The sequence below is a fragment of the Bufo gargarizans genome, chromosome 2 (genome assembly GCF_014858855.1).
Source record: "Bufo gargarizans isolate SCDJY-AF-19 chromosome 2, ASM1485885v1, whole genome shotgun sequence".
NCBI lineage: Eukaryota > Metazoa > Chordata > Amphibia > Anura > Bufonidae > Bufo > Bufo gargarizans.
The window spans coordinates 674,942,664-674,959,983 of NC_058081.1; the positions used below are offsets into that span (position 1 = coordinate 674,942,664).

A 17,320-nucleotide genomic window follows, 5' to 3' on the forward strand; every position below is an offset into this window, starting at 1 on the left:
CAACATCAGTTTTTAATACTGGTTTAAGAATTTTTTAACCATTTGATAATAAAGGTATTTATTAACTTCTATCCGGTCTAGCCTGTTTGTGTAATTGTTTGGGAGAAAGTCTGAATGTGGATATTTACTCCCGATATGTGTTTGAGCGTACCCTTTTATAGCAAATATTATAGTTTCCGTAAAATATCGAAGTGATGCTCTTAAATAATAAGTACAATAGACAGGTGGGAGGTTGCGCTTATTTTCTTTTTTTGGACATCTCAGGGAAACCCATCACATTTCTGTTTAACACAGCAACAGGTGTATTATTCCACTAAATATTTCTACCAGAGTATTCACCAAAGACAAACAGGCCACAGCATTGTAAAGGTTAACAGAAAACAGTTTTATTAAAATAGGTACAATGCATCCTTTACAGAAGTGCGACATTTCGGCACTATAAACTACCTTTACCAATCAACAGCCCACCATGTGGTTAGGAATAGAGTTACAAAATTTGACAAATTAGGGTACGACCACACAGTCTGTTCGTGATTCGTTCGGGTCACAGCCAGCTGCGATCAAGCATCGTGCGGCTAATTAGGCCATAGGTGCCTTATGTTTAATTAATAAAGACAGCACTGTATAGGCCGTCTGAATCCTTAATAGCCGTGCAGCACCTTCAATACCATGCAGCCATTAATAATTCAGACCGCCTATACAGTACAGTCCTAATTAGTTAAATAGCAGGCAGCTGCGGCCTAATTGGCCGCCTGGTCCTTAGCCGCAGCTGACCATGACCAGACTGGATTACGACCGTACCGTGTGGTCGCACCCTCACTGTCACAATAAAATGGGGAAAAAAAGCTCCTGAAAGTGTCACTTGTGGATTATATGTCCATATAAATGTAGTTGGTGCACCGCTCTGCTCACTTAAAGCGGTTATGCCAGGATAAATATTCTACATTTTTGATAAACACCTGCATCTGAATATTTTTATAATTCCATGTAATTAAACGTAGTATAACCACTGAGCTATTCAATAAAATGTATCTGTATCGCGCCACCTGATGTTTGTACTTTTCTTTATTTCCTGTCAACCTCACTGTGGTGGTCACACTCAGTTTAAATCTTCAATTTTCACCAATCATATCCTATCTTAGAAAATGTAGTAGTTACAGGGAGAGCTGCAACGGAAAGGAAACATGCCCTGAGCTGCTAACCTGAAATAAATCTAGTAGAACAATGGATGCAATGAATGTGGAGATCTCTGGATCCATGTGAGGTACGCATAAATATGGTAAGTAGACACCAAATTTCATCGTAAAATTCTTCCCTATGCCTTAAAGTTTTTGGGCAAGAAGACAGAAAACAATTTTACAATCAAATACCTCCTCTGGAATATCAAACTCTTTAAACATTTGAAACTCTTCAATTTTGCACCCGCTCTCCACCACTGCTTCCCTGACAACGTGTTCATCAATTGACAAAAGTGGAAGCTTTGCCTCTCCTACCCAGTAATATGAAGCTCCTAAGTAATCACTAAGAATCAGATGTCCTCCTGGTTTCAGCAGAGATACAACGTTCTTAAGAACAATTTTAAAGTCTGTAAAAGTTTTGCAAGCACTTGAAAGGCAACTGGAAACCATTACACAGTCTGTTAAAGGCAGGGAACTGGGATGTAGTGGGTTGTTCATGGTGACATCAGACTTCATTAGAGAGACCATTCTTCTTATCTTCTCTTCCTTCCCACTAGGGATTGATCTAGGAAGAAAAGTAGGAGTACATTTAAGCAGTGGGAAGATAAAATTTGTTGAATCAGCTTAAAATGGTTGTCTGACCCCCTTCCCATCCCCCAAAGCAATTTTAATTTAGGTATTAAACATGGTTAGCATAAAGAGAAAAAGGCACTCCCCATGTGGACTGAAAGTGTGACGTCCTGCCAGTCGTCATGTGCAACGCTGCAGATATTCACTGGCCTAAGTGGCTGTTCTGCTTGGTGATACATCACCGCTGAGGCCAGTGAATGGCTGCAATGGTGCACATGGCAATAGATGGGATGTCACATTTTCTGTCCGATAATTGGGTGAGTGCCTGTTTTTCTTTATGCTAAACACTTTCAAGGCCAGAATTAAAATTGCTTAGGGGTTTCAACCAACACCCTTAGGCCTCATGCACACGATCGTATGTATTTTGTGGTCCGCAAAAAAATACGGATGACGACCGTGTGAAGTCCGTAGAACGGAACAGTTGGCCCCTTATAGAACAGTGCTATCCTTGTCTGTAATGCGGAACGGAAATATGGACATACGGAAATGGAATGCACACGGAGTAACTTCAGGTTTTTTTTTGCGGACCCATTGAAATAAATAGTTCTGTATACATACAGTCTGCAAAGAAAGAAATAGAATGGATAAGGAAAGAAAATACGTTTGTGTGCATGAGGCCTTAAAGGAAATATGTCACAAAAATGTTATCTGCCAGTTAAAACCACGTAGCAACACACATCTTTTTCCCTAATTTTATGATTGCACATTTTTTGTTCTGTTTCTGAACATGATTATGGCGACTGCCTTCAGGGCCGGCATTCGTGATCTGTAACCTGTGAAACCACACAGGACACATCACCCTTCATTTCTAAAGAGGCGCTAGACAGTCCTATCTTCTGAGCACCCTGTCACCGGATCGATTTACCCAGTTTCTGGGCGACCCGCGTTCAATTGTATCTGTGTCCACAGGAGGCAGATACAAATAAGCATCCACTTCAGCGCTGGCAGGACGGGTGAACCATTGGTTCCCTGCCCTGCCATTCAGCGATTTGCTGTTGCGCGATGTTCTGCCGATGCTAGCATGGCCTGAAAAGGCCTGAACTGTATTGCTGATTAATGTGTGTGGTTGGCTTAAAGGTAAGTATAAGGTTGCACAGAGCAGGGGGAAACTGTACTTGCGGGCACAGTATAAAGAGTCACAGAGGAAGGGGGCACAGAACTTTGCATAGTACAATAAGGCAAAGAAAAAGGGGGCACAAAGCATAGGGCCACAGTACATAGAGACACAGCATTGGAGCAAAAAACATGGAGGTGCAGAGCAAGGGGGTACAGTAAGTGGCACAGAGCACATGTAGTGCCCTGGAGTCGGGGTACTGTGAAGTCTGGACATATCTGGACATTTGCCCCTGTTTCCCCTATGCAAAGTTATAAACTTCTTACGGTATTTCACTTGAAAGGGTTAACTTGCACTGTTTAATACTGTTTAACTGTATTTTATATGTATGCTGTGATATATTTCCTGTTCATAGATGAGACAATCGAAGTTGACAAAGTGGAATTCGATCCGAATTTCAGGAAAAATTTGATTCGTCCCGAAGTTGAATTTCCTCACGCTTTGTGGTAATGAATCACTTTTTTTCTAAAATGGCTGCTGCACGTGTTAGGACATGGAGCAAAGAACTCTGGGAACGAGGGATCACCCACAATGTCATGCATGCAGCCAATCAGCAGCCAGCCCTGTGATGTCACATCCCTATAAATAGCCTCAGCCATCTAGGATTCTGCTATTTTCCAGTGCACTTAGTGCAGGGAGAGACGTGAAAGGCACTAGGGACAGTGTTGGGAAACAATTTATTAACCAAAAAACTATTGAGCAGTTCAGGGAAAGATTATTCATAGTGTAGGGAAAGGATATGGAGGCATCATCCAAACTATAGGGAGAGAGCAGGGACTAATAGGGGAGTGTAAAGCCTAGGTAATAGGAGCGATTCTATTACACCTTGCTGCGCTAATTGAGGTTACTAAAAGTGATCTATTACTACAGATTTTAGATCAGTAATTTTTACATCAGTAATTCAAGTAATACTTAATACTGTTAGGCCTCATGCACACGACCGTTGTTGTGTTCCGTTCCGCAAAATGGGGTTTCGTTGTTCCGTGATCCGTTTTTGTTTCCGTGTGTCTTCCTTTATTTTTGGAGGATTGCCAGACATGAAGCAAAGTAAAAAAAAGTCTAAGTCAAGTTTGCCATGCAAATGATAGGAAAAAAACGGACACGGATGACAATATTGTGTTCCTCCACATTTTTTCACGGTCCCATTGACTTAAATGGTTCCAAAAACCATTTTCCGTGAAAAAAATAGGACAGGTTATATTTTTTTGATGGACTGGAACCACATATCACGGACGCAGATGACAAACGGTGCATTAGCCGAGTTTTCAACGGACCTATTGAAAGTCAATGGGTCCACAGAAAAACTTGAAAAATGGAACAACGGACACGGAATGAAACAGTCGTGTGCATGAGGCCTTATTGTGGTGAAACTGCAGTCTAATATAGTTTTGGGGTGTATTTAGCTGATGTAAAATTACATCAATTCCTCCTTGATTCTGGGGTGAAAGTGCGGTCTGGCATACTGCATGGGTGAAGAAAGCATGCTCCTCGAGCTTTAAAAAAAAAAAAAAAAAAAAAAGGATACTGCAGGTGATCCACACCATAAAGGCCGAGAACAGAGAGAACAGATAACCCAAAAAGGGTTAGCTGCAGAGGCCACTGTTCGCTGAAGCAGAACACTTCTCTACACACTTTTAGGGTGGTCAAAATCTTTTACACTTAAATTGATGCGTCGATCAGGAGTTGTTGTGAAATAGCAGCCAGATACTACACACTTTAGGGTGAGTTCACAGTTCAGTTACTTGGTCAGTTATTTTCATCATTTTTTTGTGAGCCAAAACCAGTAGTGAAGCCTACTCAGATATAAGGTGTAAGGGCTCATGCACACGGCCGTTGTGTGCCCATGGCAGTATTGTGGCCCGCATACAGCGGGTCCGCAATACACGGGCACCGGCCCGTGTGCACTCCGCATCACGGATGCGGACACATTCACTTGAATGGGTCCGCAATCACAGAGATGCGGAACGGAAGCACGTTTCGGAGCCCCACGGAAGCACTACAGAGTGCTTCCATGATTTTTCTGGCCGTGCCTCTGCACCGCAACAAAATAGACCGTTCTATTTTTTTTTGCGGTGCGGACAGATCACGGACCCATTCAAGTTGAATGGGTCTGGATCCGTCCCGTCAGCCGCACAGATGTTGCCCGTGCATTAGGGACTGCAAATTGCGGTCCCCAATGCACAGAACGGCCACACAATGGCCGTGTGCATGAGCCCTAATGGAAATATCTGCACCTGTTCTGTGTTTTTGGACTACACACATTTAGGGTGGTCAAATTCTTTTACACTTAATTTGATGCGTCAATCAGGAGTTGGTGCAAAATTGCGGCCTGACACGATTGCTCTTGTACCCTTGCAGTTGATGTTATGTAGTGTTATGTGCGTGTCACGCGCAATGTAGAGGGGATAACACCAGAATACACACAGAAGGGAATAGACCAGAGTCTAGGCCTCAAACCTAAGGAAGAGGGATAGTGACCTCTTAGCAATCCCTAGACCTCTCCCTGACTCCTGCCAGTATGAGTAAACCCAGAAGGTGGAAATACTCATATACCGGAACCTTAGCCCTGGAATCCCTAGAAACGGTGGCAGGGAATGAGACTACTGGTTCCTTCCCAGATGAAGGAACCAGTGTCTCCCTGAGGAATAGAAAACAACACACAAGCAAACAACAAAAGACAAAACTAAATGCACTTATCTTTAAAAAAGAATGGAGGAGCAGGAGATCCAAAGGAACAACACTCCAGCTCAACCAACACCAAGCAGGAAATATCAACCGCATGGTAAGTGTGAGTCAGGACTAAATAGAGCCTCATGACCACAAGCTGTTGCTCAAAATATGGTCCCAAGGGGACTCAGGATGTATAAGGATGTGTCCCAATTTAATGATCCTGTTTTTGTGGAGCAATGGCAATCCATTTATCTTGAGTACTCTTCTAAATTGATGCAACTTTGTGTTGGCACGTATGGAAAAAGAATATGATAATGTGTTGATGGAATTAAACAAAGTTAAAAGTGATTTGAAAATGAGACGCACAGAAAATCAATACAAAACATCTAATACCTATACAAGCTGCCATCAAAGAGCAGAAAAAAAGATAATTTTTTACGAGATAAAGATGATTTTGACAACTACCATGTTTTTAAAAAAAATGATAATTTTTTACGAGATAAAGATGATTTTGACAACAACCATGTTTTTGATTGGAAACCTGTTAGAAGACGCTACAATGGGAGGGGCTGACGCAGGAGGAAAAAGCGATCACAAGATTACTGGACATCTGAGTCTGACTCGAGTACATCGGAAGAATTTAACAGCGCTAGAACAAAATGTATGATGTGCGCACAGAGAATCAGGACACAGTGAGACAGTACCCCCCTTTAGCAGAGGAACTAGAAGGGGGAGAACAAGACGCAGGATCCCGCAAGAGCGGATACAAGAGGAAGCAGGTGGCGTGGAGGCGATGCTAGATGTGGGTGAGATACTCTATCCCCCATTGGGACATAATGTGGTGAACTTGACTGATATTACTTTGAACAGTGACTGCCTTTCACTACTATCAAAGGGCTTGAATTATAGATTGGTATCTGAATTTGATGTGGTGAATTTTGAAGTACAAACCGGATTCCCAAAAAGTTGGGACACTAAACAAATTGTGAATAAAATCTGAATGCAATGATGTGGAGATGGAAAATGTCAATATTTTATTTGTAATAGAACGTAGATGACAGATCAAACGTTTAATCCGAGTAAATGTATCATTTTAAAGGAAAAATACGTTGATTTAAATTTTCACGGTGTCAACAAATCCCCAAAAAGTTGGGACAAGTAGCAATAAGAGGCTGGAAAAAGTAAATTTGAGCATAACGAAGAGCTGGAAGACCAATTAACACTAATTAGGTCAATTGGTAACATAATTGGGTATAAAAAGAGCTTCTCAGAGTGGCAGTGTCTCTCAGAAGCCAAGATGGGTAGAGGATCACCAATTCCCACAATGTTGCGCAGAAAGATGTTACCCAGCGAAAAATTGCAAAGACTTTGCATCTATCATCATCAACTGTGCATAACATCATCCGAAGATTCAGAGAATCTGGAACAATCTCTGTGTGTAAGGGTCAAGGCCGTAAAACCATACTGGATGCCCGTGATCTCCGGGCCCTTAAACGACACTGCACCACAAACAGGAATGCTACTGTAAAGGAAATCACAGAATGGGCTCTGAAATACATCCAGAAACCATTGTCAGTGAACACAATCCACGTGCCATCCGCCGTTGCCAGCTGAAACTCTACAGTGCAAAGAAGAAGCCATTTCTAAGCAAGATCCACAAGCTCAGGCGTTTTCACTGGGCCAGGGATCATTTAAAATGGAGTGTGGCAAAATGGAAGACTGTTCTGTGGTCAGACGAGTCACAATTCGAAGTTCTTTTTGGAAATCTGGGAACCATGTCATCCGGACCAAAGAGGACAAGGACAACCCAAGTTGTTATCAACGCTCAGTTCAGAAGCCTGCATCTCTGATGGTATGGGGTTGCATGAGTGCGTGTGGCATGGGCAGCTTGCATGTCTGGAAAGGCACCATCAATGCAGAAAAATATATTCAGGTTCTAGAACAACATATGCTCCCATCCAGACGTCATCTCTTTCAGGGAAGACCCTGCATTTTTCAACAAGATAATGCCAGACGACATTCTGCATCAATCACAACATCATGGCTGCGTAGGAGAAGGATCCGGGTACTGAAATGGCCAGTCTGCAGTCCAGATCTTTCACCTATAGAGAACATTTGGCGCATCATAAAGAGTAAGGTGCAACAAAGAAGGCCCAAGACGATTGAACAGTTAGAGGCCTGTATTAGACCAGAATGGGAGAGCATTCCTATTTCTAAACTTGAGAAACTGGTCTCCTCGGTCCCCAGACGTCTGTTGAGTGTTGTAAGAAGAAGGGGAGATGCCACACATTGTGAAAATGGCCTTGTCCCAACTTTTTTGGGATTTGTTGACACCATGAAATTCTGATTTAACATATTTTTCCCTTTAAAATGGTACATTTTCTCAGTTTAAACTTTTGTTCCGTGATTTATGTTCTATTCTGAATAAAATATTAGAAGTTGACACCTCCACATCATTGCATTCAGTTTTTATTCACGATTTGTATAGTGTCCCAACTTTTTTGGAATCCGGTTTGTAGATGTGTTTAAAGCCATAAGGAAACTGAACCTGTTTAGACACTTCCAGGTAAACAAGTTTAACACGGTAGATCATGCACAAGTAGCACCACCCCTATATGTAGGACCCTTGGGTTTTCATTTAGGGGATGGGGTGGAGAAACAAGATAGACAGGTGGTTCTCACATTATTGTATTTACACAGCAGTGAGGATTTTAAGACACCGGAAAGTATAGAGGAATCTAAGCCCTTCACACAAGGGATCAAATCCACATTCAATCCCCCCTTGTCGGCTGGAGGCATTTTGGAATTTCAAAAGCCGGTTCTTAAAGAAACCAAAGCTCTGATATATCCACAAATAAAATAAAATCTCAGTGATGGTGAGAAAAGAGCATTAGAATGGCTTGCAAATTGCAAGGAAATAATTGTCAAACCAGCCGACAAGGGGGGCAATGTGGTTGTTATGTATAAAACCCAATATATGAGAGAAGCCGATAGGCAACTTAGGGATGTTAATATCTATACTCCCCTTGGCGCAGACCCCACCATCAAAATTGTATCAACATCAAATTAGAACACTGTTGTGGAAATATGTAGACAGTTTTTTTTTTAACCAAACGTGTTGCGGAGAGACTCTACCCCCAGTTCCCCACCAAACCAGTATGGTATATAGTACCCAAGATCCACAAGTCGGTGATGCATCCACCCAGACGCCCCATAGTGTTGGAGAACGGCTCTTTAACCGAACCTCTTTCCCAATATTTGGATTGGATGTTGCGCCCGGTGTTAAAAGGAGTTCCCTCTTATTTGGAGGACACCACTGACTTTTTGGAGGCCTTGGGGGACATTACATGGCAGGACGGCTTTTATTTAGCTGCAGTGGATGTTGATAGTCTGTATACTAGAATTCCACAGGAGCTGGGGTAGAGTCTATCCGCAACATTCTACACAAAGTGAGAAGCAGTAAACAACATAAAGAATTTGTGACAGAATCCCTGTCATTTATTCTGACTCATAATGTGTTTACCTTTAATCAGGAATGGTTTAAACAATTATCAGGAACAGCTATGGGGACACCTGTCTCATGTACTTTTGCGGATTTATATTTAGCGATGTTTGAAGAAAGATATATTTACACTGTTCAGAATCCATTTGTATGGTACATCAGAGTCTTTTTAAGGTACATAGATGATATATTTATTGTCTGGACGGGGGAGAAGGAAATGTTCTTCGCATTCGTGGATTATTTAAATAACATTAATGACATGAATATGCGGTTCACCAGCACTTTAAGTGAAGATGAGCTGGACTTTCTTGATGTGAAAGTTAGAGTGAGAGATGGGCAACTATGTCCCACTATCCATAGGAAATCAACATCCACGAATGCATTGTTGCATTACATGAGTTACCATCCGCCACACATTAAAACTGCTATCCCATATGGTCAATTTATGCGCCTGGCTAGAATTATTAAAGTGTGTTGACTTGAAAAAGCGTTTTCTCCAAAGAGGTTACCATGAGCACATTGTGGATAAGGCATATATTAAAATTATACAAAAAAGACAGGTATTAGGGAAAAACATATGCATAAAAAAGAAAAAGAGGAGACAATACAACAAGGGTGAAGCGGGTAGAGCCGTGTTCACATTCGACTATACCCCAATGGCTCCCACAATCAAAAAAGTAATTTTAAATATTTGCCAGATGTTACAAAGGGATGCGACTTTGTCAGCCAAAGTGGAGAGTCATCCTATTATTAGTTTTCGCAGGAGTAGGACTATAGGGGATGCTATCGTTAGGAACAATCTTCCCCGTCCAGTGGACAACTGGCTGGGCAGGAGTGCCCCTAAAGGGAATTACGCATGTGGACACTGCTCTATGTGCGATCATGTGTATAAACAGAGATATTTGCAGATAGGAAGTGTGGGGCATGTTGTCAAACAATTCATACACTGCAAAACACAATACGTGGTATATGTGATTTTTTGCCCATGTGGAAGATACTATATCGGAAAAACGCATAGATGCCTATACATACGCTTCAGGGAACATAAAAAAATCAATAATGAATAAAAATGGGGCAACTAGGCTAATTGAGCACATACATGCTGAACATGGAGGGAGGAGTGAGACTTTAAGGTGTGCAGGGATAGAGAAAGTCCAGACCCCAATAAGTGGGGGCGATAGGAAACGCATCCTCCTCCAGCGAGAAGCCACATGGATAATTAGAAGACAAGCTATGGGACCTTTAGGGTTAAATGATAAAAGTGTTTTAAAAGTTTGTATATGTTTTTATATATTCATGCACACGCATAGCAGTGACGTATATGGGAAGGAGGTATTTAATCCCCCTCCCCTTCACGTCACAGGAGGCTTGACAAAGCGCGGATCAGCGCGAAACAGCTGTTACTGATTCACACACCTGTGCATTGTTCTATGTCCACCACCTTTTTGTTACTATGAAACTAGGAAATAAACTGCAATTCAAGATTGATGGTGACTATAAGGACTATCATAAGGACTATATAACCAGCAGAGCACCACCTTGGTAACACTGAGTCAGTGCGATACGATATGTGATTATTGAGACACCTGTAGCAGTGCCGGCTGCGATCTTTCTTATTTTTCTCATGACCACAAGCTGCACCTGACGAGAGGTGTGGTCATTACTAAACAACAACACTACAAGGTGAGAACAGAGAGACTGTCAGATAACCTCAATTGCCGCCAGTCTCTCAGATCTTCTCACCTCTGTCATAGGTGGGACCGTGACAGTCCGACAGACAGGTGAGGAGGTAAGATATGCTGTTTCCTCTGGTAGGTGAACAAGTAGCAATGATGAGAGTCGCATGGGAGCTGGTGTTGCGAGCGGTCAGACATGTGGCCATGAGACCGGTGAGGGTGACATCAATGATGTGCAGACAGTAGTGGATGATAATGATGTATCCGATCACACGTGGTAGCCGGGTGAAGAGGGGGCTTCATCATCATCAGGAGAAGAGGGTGACAGCTTGCGCGTGAGGCAGCATATGAGTCAAAAGGGTGGCAGCAGTGTGACATCTGTAGCCAAAAGTGCCCGGGGTAGACCACTTACTACACAGTAGCCTACCTGTCTGGAAAGAAGTAGCAGTGCATGGGTTCATGGAGGCAGCGGTAGCAGGCACGCAGCACGGAGTGGTGGGGGGTAAATGCCGCACTCAGCGGTGGGAATTTTTCATCAAGCCGTCGGAGAATGTCAGCATGGCCCACTCTGTGACTGGGCCACTGTGTTGACTCCTCCTGCTGTTGCCACCCTCACCACTCTGTGACTGGGCCACTGTGTTGACTCCTCTTGCTGTTGCCACCCTCACCACTCTGTGACTGGGCTACTGTGATGATTCCTTATGCTGTTGCCACCCTCACCACTCTGTGACTGGGCCACTGTGTTGACTCCTCATGCTGTTGTCACCTCCCCACTCTCTAACTGGGCCACTGTGTTGACTCCTCATGCTGTTGCTATTGATTCTATGGGAGAGTTTTCTGGGCATACTCTGTGACCTGTGCAGAGCTCATTGTACAAGGAAAGAATAGATAAGCTTTCACAATCGCCTACTGTGAATGGTGGATCCTGTCTTATCTATACACAGAGGTGACATATTTACAGACAGGATTAAAATTACAGATAAGCAGGTAACTGCAGTAAAGTGATCTGTACAGACCAAGAAGTGGCGCCTATTATTAGACCTAATGGCCAGTGCGAAAACTGTAGGAGTTTATGATTAATTGCTTCATGATTGCCATCTGTGTATGTACATGCTAACTGCCTATGCCCCGTGCAGTTAACACGTACAGTTGTGTTCAAAATAATAGCAGTCAGACATCACTAACCTGATCAATCACTGTTTTTGGTAGAAATTATATTTCTACATGGCAAACAATTTACTAACAGGTGCAGTAGAGTAATAGAAACCCAACAGTCATGACATGCATGCTGCTGATTCTGTGTAATTAATTCACTAATTGAAAGTGGCATGTTCAAAATAATAGCAGTGTGGAGTTCAATTGGTGAGGTCATTCATTTTTTGAAAAACTTAAGGAAGGAAGTAAGCAAATGGAATACTTATTTAAGGAAGGAAGGCAGCAAATGTTGTACATGCTGGTTACAGTGCATTTCTCTCTGAAATTCTGAGGAAAGTGGGTCATTCCAGACATTGTTCAGAAGAACAGCGTACCTTGATTAAAAAGTTGATTGGAGAGGGGGAAACATATAAAGAAGTGCAGAAAATGATAAGCTGCTCAGCTAAAATGATCGCAAATGCTTTAAAATGTCAACCAAAACCTGAAAGACGTCGAAGAAAGCGAAAAACTACCATTCGAATGGATAGAAGAATAGCCAAAATGGCAAGGATTCCGCCAACAATCAGCTCCAGGAAGATCAAAGAAGGTCTAAAGTTACCTGTGAGTACTGTTACAATTAGAAGACACCTATGTGAAGCCAAGGTACCTGCAAAGTCTCACTGTTGAAAAAAAACATGTGCTAAAAAAATAGGTTACAATTTGCCAAAAGACCACATTGACTGGCCTTAAGCTAAATGGCGCAACATTTTGTGGACTGATCAAAGTAAGAATGTTCTTTTTGGGTCTACTGGCCGGAGACAGTTTGTCAGATGACCCCCAAACACTGAATTCAAGCCACAGTACACTGTGAAGACAGTGAAGCATGGTGGCGCAAGCATCATGATATGGGGATGTTTCTCATACTATGGTGTTGGGCCTATTTATCGCATACCAGGGATCATGGATCAGTTTGAATACATCAGAATACTTGAAGAGGTCATGCTGCCTTATGCTTAGGAGGAAATGCCCATGAAATGGCTGTTCCAACAGGACAACGACCCCAAACACACCAGTAAATGTGCATCATCTTGGTTCCAGACCAACAAGATTGACGTTATGGAGCGGCCAGCCCAATCCCCGGATCTTAATCCAATAGAAAACTTGTGGGGTGACATCAAAAATGCAGTTTCTGAGGCAAAACCAGTAAATAGAGAAGAACTGTGGAATGTAGTCCAATCATCCTGGGCCGGAATACCTGTTCACAGGGGCCAGAAGTTGGTTGACTCCATGAAACACAGAGGTACAGCAGTTCTCAGAAACAGCGGTTATACAACTAAATATTAGTGATTCGAAGGAAAGCAAAATCTTCAAACATTTTTCAGTTTATATAGTGAATGTTTAGTTTGTAAAGAAGAATACAAACACTGCTATTTTTTTGAACAGTCTAATTTTCACTTTGATATATTTTTCTTCATGTTTTGATTTGCAATAGAATGTGTAGTGTTCCCAATGCATTTGTGTGTATGGAAATAAAAGCTATTAGAAGGATTTTGAGCTTTATTCACTTTTTTAAACCCACTGCTATTATTTTGAACACAACTGTATATATACGCGCCAGCCGGTCTTTAAATCTAGCACTGTAAAGCAATTGGATTAAAAATCCTGCAATCTAGCAGGAGCAGGTCGGGTCCCCAGCTGTCAGCAGGGATCCTGAGGATTAGATAGAAGGAGCAGTTTATTACCACTTCTGCCCTCTACTGTTCTGGGTGCATAACACTCAATTAGCGCTATTCAGGGAATACAGGAAGTGGCCGAACCACTTCCTCTATTGGAGCCGTAGGTCGTGTGACTGCTGGGAGTCACAGAGCAGAGTAGCAGGGTCTTGGCAGACCCTGATCAGCTCTAATAGTGTGCTATGCTGTGGATGCCCCAGTTACAGTGAAAATAGTGCAAAAAAAAAAAAAAAGTGTCACTGTCCCCCAGAGGGGTTTTTATGATCTCTTGGTGGACAATCATTAGTACTGGAGGACTGGGAAGCAGTGAATGCAGAGCTCCCCAGGCTCTGTACTCACTGCTTTCTGGTCCTCTGTGTTGGCTCTGCTGTGACTGTGCACAGCGTGAGAACATAAGCGCTGACCTCACGCTGTGCGCGTTGGGTCACAGCAGAGCGCACGGCAGGAAGAGAAGAGAGCTGGATTCTGCGAGCGGAGGCATCGGCAGATGCAGCCTAGGAGAAGGAACGCCCATGGAGAAACAGGGCAGACTCCTCCCAGTATAACCAAGTCAGCGAAAATACCGGGAGACATAGCGGGAGAACGGAGCGGCACCCCGGAATAATAGTAAGTGCAGTGAGATCCCGGGGCACCACTCTACACAGCCTGATAATTATCTTACAATGTTTGGACCGATGAAAGGTCCTCTTTAAACTCCCTAATTGTATAACCACACGTGGGCACCTTGCTTTTGACACTAGCCACATAGTACCCTGTATGTAGCCATATTATCACTACAACCTTTGTCAGTACCAGGATTCATTTTCCAATATTGCATTTAAGGGACTAGTGAATTAATTGCCTGTACTTGGGTGCCGCCCCTATTTAAGGCTACTTTCACACTAGCGTTCGATCGGATCCGTTCTGAACGGATCCGATCATAATAATGCAGACGGAGGCTCCGTTCAGAACGGATCCGTCTGCATTATTTTAGCATATAACAGCTAAGTGTGAAAATAGCCTCGGACGGATCCGTCCAGACTTTCAATGTAAAGTCAATGGGGGACGGATCCGCCTGAAGATTGAGCCATATTGTGGCATCTTCAAACGGATCCGTCCCCATTGACTTACATTGTAAGTCTGGACGGATCCGCACGGATCCGCACGCCTCCGCACGGCCAGGCGGACACCCGAACGCTGCAAGCAGCGTTCAGCTGTCCGCCTGTCCGTGCGGAGGCGAGCGGAGCGGAGGCTGAACGCCGCCAGACTGATGCAGTCTGAGCGGATCCGCTCCATTCAGACTGCATCAGGGCTGGACGGCTGCGTTCGGGTCCGCCCGTGAGCCCCTTCAAACGGAGCTCACGAGCGGACCGACGAACGCTAGTGTGAAAGTAGCCTAACAAGATTTATTATTGTGTAAAGATAAAAATGTGATTTAAACAATATGCGGCACATTTATTAACTCTTATGCAGCACTTTTTGGCATATTCAAGTCCCAGATTTTGTTGCACAACATTGTAGCGACTTTTCCCTACTCAGCATGCTGCGGTATTATCTCCATCCTGAAAAGTAAAAAAGACTGAACTGAAGACATCCTGATGCATCCTGAATGGATTACTCTCCATTCAGAATGCATGGGGATATAACTGATCAGTTCTTTTCCGGTATTGAGCCCTTTTGACTGAACTCAATGCTGGAAAAGAAAAACGCTAGTGTGAAAGTGCCCTCAAAGGGGTTGTCTGGGTTCAGCTCTGAACCAGGACTACTTCTTTAAGACTGGCATGTAAAATGCTGGTCTTAAAGAGGACCTTTCGCCACTCCTGACATGCATGTTTTAATAGCTACATGCATTCCCCATGTAAAACCGATTCTGGAGCATCTATTCTTATGACTCTGTGTTGTGCAGGGGCGTTGCGCTAGTTTCACACTATTCTTATAAAAAAACTGATGTGTAAAGATACTTAAAGGTCATATGCAAGTGAAAACCGAAGAAACAATTTTTTTTTTTTTAGAGAATGACCCCTTAAAAACGTACTATTTATTAAATCCTTTTGTAAAAAACCTGAAAACGCAGGCTAACTATACAACGACTCACAGGGTAAGTGAACAATAAGTGTATTTACCAGATAGCTAGTGGGCCGCCAGTGATTATAAAGGTCCAAATGAGGGGGGGCAAGGACAAATAACAGAGGGGCACAGAAATGACCCTAGTGTAGCCCGGGCTGAGGACTTAGCAGAGCTACACTAGGGTAATTTCTGTGCCCCTCTTATTTTTCCTTGCCCCCTCCTTTTGATCTTTGACTGGCGGCCCACTAGCTATTCGGTAAATAAACTGATTAGTTTCACACTAGCGGCAAGGAACTTCGGCAGGCTGTTCCGGTGGGTGAACAGCCTGTAGGATCTGTGCTGCCGCTAGTGCACGCGTGTCCCTGGACTACCGTGGCAAGGAACTTCGGCAGGCTGTTTCGGCAGGTGAACAGCCTGTCGGATCTGTGCTTCTCTAGTGCACGTGTGTCCCCGGACTACCGTTCCGACATGTCATACTTTTACTACGGCCGCCTCTCGGCATGCGTTGCCGTCGGAACTCTGCTCTGCCCCATTATAGTCAATAGAGTCGGAGCACTAGTCCGGGGGCACGTGTGCACTAGCGGCAGCACGGATCCGGCAGGCTGTTCACCCGCTAGAGTTCCTTGCCGCTAGTGTGAAACTAGCCTTAAAACATTCGGGACCTAGGCCCCTGATGTTTTGTCCCAGGCCCCGATTGTACTGCCTGCCAGATAGATCCAACTCTATTGCCATCCTCAGGAGGGCAATAAAATTGAATCTAATGCCCTGCAAGAGCTGAAGGACCTGTGGTGACATCACAGTCCATGTGATCAGTTCTAAATGCAGTAGCTGAAAAGGAGCTAGGATGATGTCACTGTCATGTGGCCAGTGCAGGAGAGGACGGCTCAGCAGTGAAGAGAAGTCCTGAGAAGAAGCTGTGGTGAGGTCTGCTACATAAGGAGAGATAAGTCAAGGGGTAGATTACTCAGTGTGAGAGGCAAGGCAATGTTGGGAGTTGTAGTTATTTAACTGGGACTGTATGTTAGGGCAGAAGGCAGGGAAGTTATTTACATGGGACAGTGGGGTGGAGTGATGTTTACATGGGAATGAAAGTTGAGGGGGTGATGTTATTTACATGGGAATGCATGTTGGAGGTGGCTGGGGCAGGGTGATGTTATGTACATGGGACTATATGTTGAAGGTGGCTGTGGTAGGGAGTGATATTATTTACATAGGACTGAATGTTGAGGGGTACTGTTATTTACATGGGACTGCATGTTGAAGGTGTCTGTGGAGAGGGAGTGATGTTATTTACATGGGAGTGAATATTGAGGGGGGGGGGTGCTCTTTACGTGGGACGTTATGTTGAAGGCAGCTGGGGAGGGGTGTGATGTTATTTAAATGGGACTGTATTTTGTAGGGGCTGAGGAACTATAATTTCTGAGGACAGTAAACAGAGGAATATAACTACAGGGGGCATTATAAATACTGGGGGCGCTTCAGGGTGAGCATTATAACAGTAAGGGGAATTATAAATACTGGGGGCGCTTCAGGGCGAGCATTATAACAGTAGGGGGCAATATAAATACTGGTGGCACTTCAGGGAGAGCATTGTAACAGTAGGGGGCAATATAAGTACTGGGGGCACTTCAGCGTGA

At 43.6% G+C, this 17,320-nt stretch overlaps 1 protein-coding gene across 4 annotated transcripts in view; it reads right to left on the minus strand.

Moving 5' to 3' along the window:
* Positions 1–419: 419 nt before the first annotated feature.
* LOC122926933 (nicotinamide N-methyltransferase-like) overlaps positions 420–17,320 on the minus strand; it is a 117,188-nt gene continuing 100,287 nt past the window's right edge. For all 4 annotated transcript variants that reach the window (XM_044278456.1, XM_044278454.1, XM_044278455.1 and 1 more), the window contains one exon: positions 420–1,743. In XM_044278456.1, the coding sequence (XP_044134391.1) occupies positions 1,323–1,743 (421 nt within the window). In that variant the 3' untranslated portion in view covers positions 420–1,322. The remainder of the gene's footprint in view (positions 1,744–17,320) is intronic.